Source organism: Micromesistius poutassou (assembly GCF_964030765.1).
Source record: "Micromesistius poutassou genome assembly, chromosome: 13".
In the NCBI taxonomy this organism is placed as follows: Eukaryota; Metazoa; Chordata; class Actinopteri; order Gadiformes; family Gadidae; genus Micromesistius; species Micromesistius poutassou.
In genome coordinates, this window is record NC_140283.1 from 108,212 (window position 1) to 120,000 (window position 11,789).

Here is an 11,789-nt window from a genome sequence, read left to right on the forward strand (position 1 = left end):
TGTGGTTAGGGGCCAGGTTTCCCAGGAGAGGAGAAGAAGGAAGTCAGTTCACCCGACCCTTTCCCATCTCACGCTTTCCACCATATTGGCTGCCGCCTCCCCCCCCCACACACACACACACACACGCGAACACACACAAACATACTCCTCCACAATGTTTCCGAGCCCCCATGTCACCCCTGGCCAAGCTCTCATTGGCTGGCTTGTGTTTCAAGGCCTGCATTCCCTGGACCTGCTCGCGGTTTATCAACATGTGAACCTGCCGTTTGGCAGCAGGGCAACAGGGATTGATTTCACACGCATCCCTCTGTGTGACAACCAACCTAACAGCTATGATATAAGTGTCTATCATTATTACAATGACAAGATGTAGGCTATATTCCATATCCCAAATTTCCCATCTGAGTTCACAACTAAGTTACAACCTTATGAGAACACAAATCCTAAGTCTGTGAAGGTAAAAACACCATTCCTGAGTGCAGGTTTCCACCAGCAGGCCGTGCCGGGCAGCAGCATAGCTGAGTTGTCCTTCTGGTGAGATGCAAGCTGGGAAACCCATTCACTGATCAGAGCAGACGCTGAAACTTAACACCTTGACTTGCACTTTCTAAAATAAGTTAGTGGGCCGGGGCGGCTCTGAGCCAGTTGGATTCACTCTGAGCCACTGAGCAGCGAGGGACGGCAGGGCAGCCATGTTGCTAGTCCTGGTTTATATTCATTCATCCAGGAGAGGGGTACTCCCTCCTGACTCCTGGGGTTTGCTGGGGGGTGTTATGGGTACTGGTGGTTCTCTCTATCAGTCATTCTCCATATTATAATAATAAAGCAAGGATGAAACATGCTTTCAACCTCTCAGTCGTTCCTCTTCAGTCGGCCCTTTCAGAAACCCATTTTATGATGTTTCATCAACATGTCTTAATCACGAGCGCCTGCAGGCCAGTGTCCCGATGCTCTGGAGAGGGGTGGGGGGGGGGGGGGGGGGGTGAGGTCAGGTGAACAGTGTGTGTGTGTCTGGGGAGGGGGTTTGCGCTGAGCGACCGTATTGGGTTGCAGCGAAGAACCCAGAGCCCCAGAGTGGACAGCAGCCGGGGGGGGGGGGGGCTCTGTGAGGTAATTATTTTGAGAATCTCCTTTAAACTCCATTTAGGAAAATGATTTCATAGGGGTTGAGGTGCAATTAGGATCGGAATCACAGACACGTATGTAGACACGTTGACAAATATTTAACAAATATTTTACTCCACTCATGAAAACTAGATAAATGACCTTAAATAAATAACAGTATATCTGCCTAAATGTCATTAAACACAGCGATGATACCAGAAAGTCTAATGTTTGTGGTAAGAAAATGTAAACTTTATTGCAACATTGTCAATTAGAGGTTCTGTGATTTACAGAAGAGAAGGACACTTGTAATGGCACAGTCATCGTAATATGTACATTGCTGATACTGCAATTCTTCAACGATTTTAAGAGTGGCACAGAGACAGAGGCTCACGAGGCCCTCACCTCATCCAGAGGCATGAGGAGGCCCATGACGCTCTGTCTGCCAGTTCAAGTTGCACAGCGTTCAATAGAAAGCACACGCCATCGGCGACAAGAAAGGCTCTTCACACCGAAGGAAATCACAGTTCTTCCGTTCATTGTTTGTTCTGCTTTTAGGAAAGATTAAGACGTCGGGGTGTTTGCAGCCCACTGCAAAACGTTAAGACTAGGGGTGATTCGTTAAGCTTCAGTAGAACATTGATACACAGTAAACTTGTTAGGATCAAGGCTATACAATCGATTAGCGATCAATTAAATTGTGTTTGTTCGTAGTGTGATGAAGGGGGTCCCAGAATGACAATATAGACATAAACAAATGATCTCACTGCTTTAGCCAAGGCTTGAAGGCCCTTGAGTGAGTCCTGGCCACATGACATCGAACAGCGTCAGCGCAAAACCGTACATTTATAAGCATCAAGCTCTAGGCACTCTTCATTCTAGTCTGGAAAATTGTGGAAGTGGTTTTATCCTTCACTGTCCAACGATGCCTGCTTACAGAGCACGACATCATGCATCTCGTTTCAAGGAACACATTCTGAGTGGTAAGCGATGTTAACGCAGAGGCCTGCTATGAGAGATAGGATTGTGTTGTGGAGCTAAGATTCCCCCCATGTTATTTCTATCTCTTTCCCGCATCTGAGGTGTCATCGAGGGCTTTCTTTAGCACTCTGCTTGGCACTCATCAAAGTTTTCAGCATCACAACAGGAGTGCAGGCTGGTCAACGAGAAAGTCACCCAAAAACAATGCTTGGATGATCCTAAGAAATACAACAGAAACAACAGAGGTAGAGATTCCAGAATCCAAGCTTGGAAAAATCCATTCCAGTATTTGGAGTCAACCCTTTTCATTTGCTCATTAGGCAGCAGCCAATGAGAAGTGAAATCAGGTGTGAGGTGGGGCCAAAACAGGGCAGGATTTTCACTTTCTGAACTTGGAATTTCCAACTACTGTCAAAAATCCACATGTTTCACATTATTTAGCAGAACTATTACCATTTGTGCCTACATACAGGCCTACTATAGGCTACATAATAAGTTGAATCCAGCAAATAGAGTTGCATGTTGAATCATTCTCTGGAGTAGTAAAGCAGAGAATAAGTGCTGATTGTCTGGAGGGAAGCGGTGAAAGGCAAACTTGAGGTATATTTATGATACAACAGCCGTTTGGCTCGAGAAAGTTCCAGTAAAATCCTTTCCAATGGTCACACAACAAGTGGTAAGAAGGTAGGGTCATGTTCCTGTGAGGGCCCAGAAGGGTCCTCCCTCGTCCAACTCTCCAACTGTCCTTGTTTTGTGTTTTACTTATTTGGTCGTGAGAGGATATTGTAGACCAGGAGGAGCTAGCTCAGCTCCACCTGTAGAGGGTTAAAGACTGTAGAGATTGATGGATGTAAACACAGAGACCTTTCTCTGTCACTTGCATACAACTAAAAGCAAACAAACACATTAAAAAGAGGTACAACTGATTTAGAAAAAGGAAGAAAAAAACCTCACAGTGAAAAATACAAATAGTTTTGTACTGTAAAGTGCAAGTATAAAAAACAATATATATACAGGTATATATATATAAATACATATATATTTCAATCTCAAGATCGAGTCTTAAGACACGGTCAATGGTCTTTCTTTTGTGTGGAAAAGTGCAAGTTGAAAATAGCACGGCTTAACAAAGAACAAAGTAAGATCAAACAGCATGGGGCGGGTCATGTGACTTTGGCTGGTCAGGTGACTCAGCTCCTCCGCGAGAACATGGCCACCTGGTCCAGGGCCACTGGGTAGTCCTGTAGCAGCGTCCCACCGTCAAACACCTCGGCGCTGCGGCTGTCCTGCCACTGGAAGCCCCCGTCAGGTAGGTAGATGTCCCTCTGCACTGCGCCCCGCTCCACCACCGGCGCCACCAGCACCTGCAAGCCAACACCGTCACGACGCCTCCATCAGAGACTGCAGTGTCTGATGGAGGCGCTAAGCTGCTCAACCTGAACCGCTGAGCTCCAGGAGCCTGGCGACAGGTGAGATGTTTATTCTCACTTCTGGCTCTATTTTATAACAGCAATAACAGTATTTATTTATCACAAACACTATTTATTGAGAGAAAACCAAAAAAAATGACATTTTGTGGCCAGGGAAATGCAAACCATTTATCAGATAATACCAAAGGACGGGTTGCAGCCCTGCTCCGACTACACCCTACTCCCAGGGGAAGATGGAGTTAGGATGTGAAGGAGCTCGCACCGCATGATTAACACCACCTCTGGTTACGATGCCCTACGCCAGTTCTCATATCGCTCACCGCCGCTTACGCGTATCAAGTGCACCTGCCGTCTGCTGACAGGTGCAACCCAACTCTGGCCCCCAAAGCGCCACCCAGTGCCCTGGTCTCTAATCTGGAGAGGAGACGGCGCTCAGCCTGGGCCAGGACACCAGAAACACAGAAACACTTCTTTTCATCAGCTAGATATTCTATTGAAAGTTCAATTCAATGGTGCCAGTGGATGGAGCTTTCAGAAGGCAATTTTTAATGTACGCTGAGCTGGTTTGGAACCATTACATGCTCTTTATTACAGATGACCAATGAGGGCTGGTTTGTGCACCCCTATACGTTACTGATCTCGGACCCCAGACCCCAACATGATTGGTTTAAACCAGTGGTCATCATCCTTTTTAAGCCCAAGATCCCTGACCACAGCCTTGGTGAAAGGCAAGATCGACCTATTGAAGCATTGAGAGAAAAAACACAGCCCAGATTTTACTTCCAACTTGAGGCCTTTATTTGGCTAATTGTATTTGAATTACATTGGCTTTGGTCCAACTTTCAGATGCAACCAAGAAAACACTGTAACAAACATATCAAACCTAGCTGTCTTGAATTCAACAATTAAATTCTAAGTTTCATTATATAATTTCATTCCAACACAAAAAATAAAGGCATGTGGGCTATTTTCTACGGAGCCGCCGAAGTGACATGAAGGAAACAAACACAAGATCTTGCAAATCAAAGTCAAGATCTCGCAAAACTATAGCCAGTGTTTGTCCCCAGTACATGTTGTTTTTTCTTCGTCTTTTTTTTCCTTCATGTCACTTTGGCGGCTCTGTAATTTTCCATTTGTATGAGGAAATTATTTTGTTCATAGTAACCAACAACAAATGAACTTATTGATAATAATAATAATAATAATAATAATAATAATAATAATAATAATAATAATACATTTTACTTGCAGTGAGCAGATCATATAAAGTGCCATTGTTAATTGTTATGCTCAGATCTGATCTTATTATTATATATATTATATTTTACTGTGGAAAGTAACTATTGCAATACTTTCAAGTACATTTTTAAATGCTCAAATGTGTCAAAAAATCTGGACCCCATCTCCACCCCTCTTTAACGGAACTCAAAATACATGTGCATGTTCACGTTCATGCTCGGAAGCATGGAATGCATGTAAGCATGCAACGTTGAAAGATGTTGAATGATGATGAATTACTTGACACCGACGTGGAGAGGCACTTTCACGATTACACTCGTGTAATCGTCATGTTGTATCTGCATTGCATTGATAACATGTACTAGCTGTGCAATGTTAAATAAAACTCTAATAAGATATCATAAGAAAGCCTCCATCTGAGCTAATTAAACATGGTGTCAGAAGTAAAACGTCTACGTGGTACTGCACGTGGTTAGTGGAACGTTTTCTTGAATTGGACCATATATGTTTGATGATGATTCAGACCTTTCGGTGAGCACGAAAGTGGAAGACATGGCTGATGGATTTCGGCGTCCAGACCTGCTGGTGTTCGATGATGCCCATGTCACACTGTCCCGAAATTGACACCAGATAAACACACGAACGATGGCACCCGAACTAGGTCACGTGGCCTCCCATTGGTATAACACCTTCATATAATCATCTATCTATCTGATATTAAGATATCATCTATCATATCTAAATAATCGATATAATCAATATATAATATATTTGTCGCAGCCGTTCAAATGAGGCTATTGATTTTCTGTTAAAGGTGTCTGACTTGTTTTATTTATGAATCATATCCATTTTTTGAGACCCGCACCTGCAAAGTTCAGCACCATATCCGACCTGTCATCCGTGATCAAAATGAAATCTACACCAAAACATCGAATGGGTGGCTTCCACTCGATTTATGCAGTCTTCTGGCAGTGCAGTGTCATCACTGGAGTCCCCGCTCCATGTCTGACAAATGATCAGCTGATGGAACCAGACAAGGTCTCTTCGCAGCTGGGAGTCAAGTGTTGTATCGTTGACTAAAACGGACGTCACAATCCGCCAGTTTTAGCAACTTGACGAAATCGCAGATAACTGGCGAGTATTCAAACAGGAATATGACATCTTCATAGCTGCAGCTCACGGTAACAAGCCAGATCGGACAAAAGCCTACATACTCCTCAATCTAGTGGGAAGCGAGGCTATCGAGAGAGAACACACTTTTACCTATCCTGCAGCTCAGCTAGACGATGATGGCGACGTGGTCCGCCCAGCTGAATCGCGGAAGAATCCAGAGTGTTTGAAACAAAAGTTCAGGGACATTTGCAATCCACAAACAAACATCACAATGGAGAGACATTCTTTCAACACAAGGAACCAAAAACCTGGTGAGACCGTAGAGTCATATCTAAGTGCACTTAGAAATAAAGCAAAAATGTGTGATTTTAGAGCACTGCAGGATGAACTAATTAGAGACAGGCTAGTCTGCGGCATCAACTCTGATAGCGTGAGGAAGATACTGCTACGAGAGTGTGAGCTAACGTTGGCAAAAGCAATCAAAATATGCCAGATTAACGAATGAACGAACAAACAGCATACCAGAACACTAGCGGCTACTCCGCACACCTCAACAATGAGCGTGGATGCGGTGCACCGAGACAAGAGAGGATACAGACCTGGCCATAAGCAACAGAAAGATCAAGGTGCATCAGAAAACATCATAAGCTGCAGGAACTGTGGTCATGAACACCCAGCGAAAAAAGAACTGTGCCTCGCATATGGTAAGCAATGCCATCACTGCAACAAATTGAACCATTTCCGAAGCCACTGCCGAGCTGCATTTAAAAGCAAACAGCACAAGTCTGTGCACCAGGTTTCTCAAACCAACTCAGACAGCTGCAGTGAGGACGCTGAGTCATTTGACATTGATGGACTGTCACTAGTAGATAGCAGCGAAATAAATGCTTTAAATGAAAATAACAGGAATATCAAAGAAGAATTGAACTGCTGTGTAACTGTCAATGGAAAAAAACTCAAACTGAAAGTCGATACTGGCGCAAAGTGCAACGTCATCTCATTGGATACACTCAAGCAGGTGAAAAATGGAGAATAAGTTGACAATAATAGGAGGGTGAAGCTGGTGGCATATGGAGGTACAGTGATAAACACTGCTGCTAAAATGTCAGCTGAGCAACCATAGATTCTACAGCCTACAATTCCATGTGGTAAACAGAAATGTCCAGACACTACTAGGGCTTCCGGCTTGCCTAGAAATGAATCTGATGACTCTAAAAGATTAAGTTTTTCATGTAGACCTAAAAGAAAGACTAAATTTACTGCACAAGTGGTTTCATGACGACCTGTTCAGTGATGAAGTGAGTCACATACCACATGAAGTTGGATCCAAATGTCACTCCTGTCGTCCGCCCGCCTCGTCACGTTCCAGTAGCAATGATGGACAAGGTGAAGACAGAGTTGCAGACCATGGTAAAATCGGGAGTCATCACACCCATCTCCGAGCCCACAGAATGGGTATCCTCAATGGTAGCCACACACAAAAAAGACACTGACAAGATACGGTTGTGCATCGACCCAAGGGACCTAAATGAGGCAATAATGCGCCCACACCATCCAATGCGCACGGCCGAGGAAGTGGCTGCAAATGTCGGGTGCAAAAGTGTTTTCAGTGCTCGATGCCAAGAGTAAGAGCAAATCAAACTAGATTGAAATTACTCGTTTCTCACCACTTTTGCCACTCCATTTGTGGATGCCATATGGCACTGATGCCATATGGCATCAGTGCCACCTCAGAAGTTTTTCAGAGATCTATGGAGCAGATATTTGCGGGCCTCCCGTGTGCCATAATTGTTGATGACATCATCGTTGGTGGAAGAGACCTCAAAGAGCACGACAAGAATGTGCAGAAAGTGCTAGATAGGGCACGTAAGGTCCGGCTGAGGCTGAATCCAGAAAAATGCACATTTCAACTGAAGGAGGTCAGCTACGTTGGACCACCGAACAGGGGCTCAAGCCTGACCCAGCAAAGATTCAGGCGATCGCTGACATCCCGCCACCTGCGGATAAAGCTGCACTGCAATGTTTCCTAGGAATGATGAACTATCTTGGAAAGTTTATTCCTAACCACAGCAACATTACAGAACTCCTACATCAGCTCCTGCACAAGGACATAGCATGGTGTTGGTCAGAGCAAGAACAAAAGGCATTTGACACACTGAAGCAGTGTGTGATATCACCACCCGTGCTGTCATACTACGATGTGCACAAACTGGTCACTCTCACATGTGACGCTTCACAATACGGCCTTGGCAGTGCGTGCCTCCAGGATGGAGGCAGTGCGTGCCTCTCGTACCCTCACAGAAACGGAGCAAAGGTACGCACAAATAGAAAAAGAACTGCTTGCCGTGGTGTTTGCCTGTTTTAAATTTTATGATTACATATATGGTAAACCAGTTATCGTTGAGATCGTGAGAGGCCACCAAGCGACGAGCACGCAATGTGGTGTTTTGGACAACAATGACAAAAGACATTGATAACTTCGTCGTCATGTAGCAATGCCTTGAAACCTCATCAGCCAAAGGAGCCATTACAACTACATGCAGTCCCAGAGCTCCCTCGGTCAACAGCTGCAACAGATCTATTTGAATGGAACAGCCATCACTACCTTGTCCTAGTTGACTCATATCCAGGATGGTTTGAGATGGACCAACTAAAGAACATCACATCACAGTGTGTGATTAACAAGCTGAAACAGCATTTCTCTGTTCATGGAATTCCCCACAAGCTATTGTGGTGCACAGTTCACGAGTCAGACTTTTTGTGACTTTGCCAAAGACTGGGATTTCGCTCATGTCACTAGCAGTCCGGAATACCATCAAGCAAATGGACTGGCAGAGCGAGCAGTGCGAAGCGCAAAGCGCCTGTTGAAAACTCTAAAAGAGATGGGGCCGACCTGCTACGGAATCTGCTAAGTGTCAGAAATGTGCCATCTGCTGCCTGTGGCAGAACAACACCCTCAGGCCGTAGAGATTGATCCATTTCCATCAGCAGATCCAGCATCCGACAATGAAAACATCTGGAGTCCACCCGGTGTCCCAATGTCCCCAGAGACACAGCCCCCCATGCACAATGAGCACTCACCTGGCCACTCCGGTGAGACCCCCATCCAAACACCTACCGAGTGCTCAACCCCCCGTTCCAGATATGGCAGACCCTTGAAGCCCAACCCCAAGTACAACACTTAATCTAACAGCAGTGTTCTGCCACTGATGTGTTTAGTTAAAAAAATGTATTTTTCTAGTCTTTTAATGCATGTCTCCTGTTCTTGGAGGTGTTAAACTAAATAAGGGAGATGTAGAATGTTGTATCTGCATTGCATTGATGAGTTTTGATTGGCCCAATGAGCCACGTAGTCACGTGAGCATGAGACCCCTGTTGGTTAGTTGGCTAGCGATGTTGGAACTGATAACATGTACTAGCTGTGCAATGTTAAATAAAACTCCATAAGAAAAACTCTGTCTGAGCTATTCTACAGTCATCATTAATGCGATTGTCTCGTGCCCAATAACCAAGGAAGAACAGTAGAGAGAGCGAGAGAGCGAGAGAGAGCGAGAGAGAGAGTAGTACCGCCGATATATATAACGCCGTTATTCCATCACTGATTAAGAGAGAGAGAGCGCAGTGGCGTAGCTTAGTTGCACTGGGCCCCGGTGCAAGTCTTGCGCTCGGCCCCCCCGCCATCCGCCCCCACCCATCCCCCGTGCACGACGAACATGCATCCGCTCCCCATAGGGCCTAGGCCTACAGCCGCACAATCATTATTTGAACCATGGACAGTGACTTAGCATCCTTACATCACACAACACGTTCAAATCCTAGCAGAGAGGGAAAAGGACGCACACACAATCATTATTAGAACCACGGACAGTGACTATTTGCATCACTGACACACTAGCCTATGCAAATAATCCATTCAGCTGAACACGCAACCATATTTCCCAACAGCACAATGATGGCTTAATCAAAAGCAAACATAGCCAATGGACACAATGTTTTATTTCAAATTCAGTCTTAAAACAAGCTCTGAAGGCATGGAGTTGGCTCGGGAAACATGGGCTTATGTCCCTGTTGTAGTGGTCAGCAAGGCGCTGTGCATGCTCATACAGGGCATCATCAGTGGCACTATTCACTTCTGAGGGTTGGATAGCCTCAGTGGTTTCACACAGAGCAACGAATCTCTGCAGTAGCTGATTGATAATAATGTCCAGGCTGGCATTAAAAAAATAAAAACCCTGAAGTGGCTCTCAGGGCCCTAGTTAGACGGTCTAAAACGCAGACGTCAAGGCGCAAAGTCAAAGTACTTTGTGGGCGGTTCTACGGTGCTGTTGCTATTATGACGGCGAGATAAATGAGCTTTGCGCCCGGCGCAAATCTAAAATGGGTTGGGCTGAAACCTGTAGGTGTGTTTTGGGCGTAACGTGCAATAAACCAATGAGCGTTCCACCAGCCATCCCCTTTAAGACCCAGCGTATTTGACTTGGTGAGTTGATATTTTGACAGCGCGTTTGCAGTCTCCGCTGAGACAGATGCATGACCACATGAATTTCAAACTTCAAATGGCTCAGTTTATGGCCAAATAATAGGCATAATTCACACATGGAATAGCGTTTTCTTCTCCAACTTCAGAAACACTGATTCGTCATGTAAATTGCGGCAAAGACAACTTAAAACATATATGATATGCGGACACGTTATTTCTATGCAGTTTCACACGTATGAATAATCTTTGACATCATAATATTTAAATCAGGTTAATAGTTTGCATGTTTGTGCTGTGTATAGCCTACGTGTGTGTAAGCGTAGGCCTAGGCTATGTTGTAGTTCCGACCTGCCATGGCACGTCAAAATAGCAACAACAACTGCGCTATCCGCTATAGACCAGGTATTTTTCGGTCAGTGGCGCAATTGCATTGGCGCATTTTTTAGATCACTAAAATAGCACCAAGTATCATTTGCGCCGGAACACGCCCCTGCTTTTCACCGACACGCCTCGCTGCGGGGGAAAATCAGCTTTGCGCCGGGTGCAAACTAGCAACGACACATGCGTCAGTGTAGAAAGTCAATGTTGTTTTACTCTCCTTGCGTGAACACACAGCACTTCTCCATAAAAAATATATATATATATATTATTATTAGGGTCCGGGCAGCTAAGCTGCCGGGAACCTATTGTATTCCTAGGAATTCTTTCTTCTTCTTCTTCTTCTTCTTCTTCTTCTTCTTTCTTCTTCCAAGGAAGTCATACTTCCCATGGGTGAAAACTCACCAAACTTTGCACAAAGGTCCAGTCCCATGCCAGATTCACTCAACTCCAAGGACATGTGCCGCTTATTAACGCTTATTGTGCCCCCCCTCCTAGGGGGGGCACAATAAGCGTTTAAATTTAAAAACTTAAAAAATTCCTACCAAACCAACGGTAGATGCTACAGTGTTGAAACTTCACCACAATGTAGCCTCAATACTGCTGAAACTTTTGTCCACTTAAACTCATTACAAATTATGAAGTCCATCACTCTGTTTTTTTCAATAACTGTAAAACTTTTAAAATGTATCTCCTCCCACAATTTTTGCTCAATTGTCACCAAACTTGGTACAGAGCATCTCCAGACCGTCCTCAACAAAACTTGTTTCTCGGATTTTTGATTAAGCAAAAATTGATCCTACAGTGCATGAAAATGTATGACTGTAAACAGTACTGTAAACGTATACCATCAAATTCTTGATAAATACATTTTCAATCTTCCTGAAAAAAATTGAGAATATTCTGGAGTCATGGTTGATGAAGTTTGGCAAATATCAGAATTTTATCTCAAAAACTGAATTTTTGAGAACATTTTGAATTCTGCTCTCATGGGAACAACTGCAGCCAATGTGAGAGTGGAATTTTTAAACATCATATTTTCTCTTATGAAGCAAAACACTTAT

At 44.4% G+C, this 11,789-nt stretch overlaps 1 protein-coding gene across 2 annotated transcripts in view; it reads right to left on the reverse strand.

The window, feature by feature from the left end:
- Nucleotides 1-1,389: 1,389 nt before the first annotated feature.
- The window catches only part of LOC311357721 (SITS-binding protein), a 33,050-nt gene continuing 22,650 nt past the window's right edge, over nt 1,390-11,789 (reverse strand). For both annotated transcript variants that reach the window (XM_084477757.1, XM_084477758.1), the window contains one exon: nt 1,390-3,449. In XM_084477757.1, the coding sequence (XP_084333883.1) occupies nt 3,276-3,449 (174 nt within the window). In that variant the 3' untranslated portion in view covers nt 1,390-3,275. The remainder of the gene's footprint in view (nt 3,450-11,789) is intronic.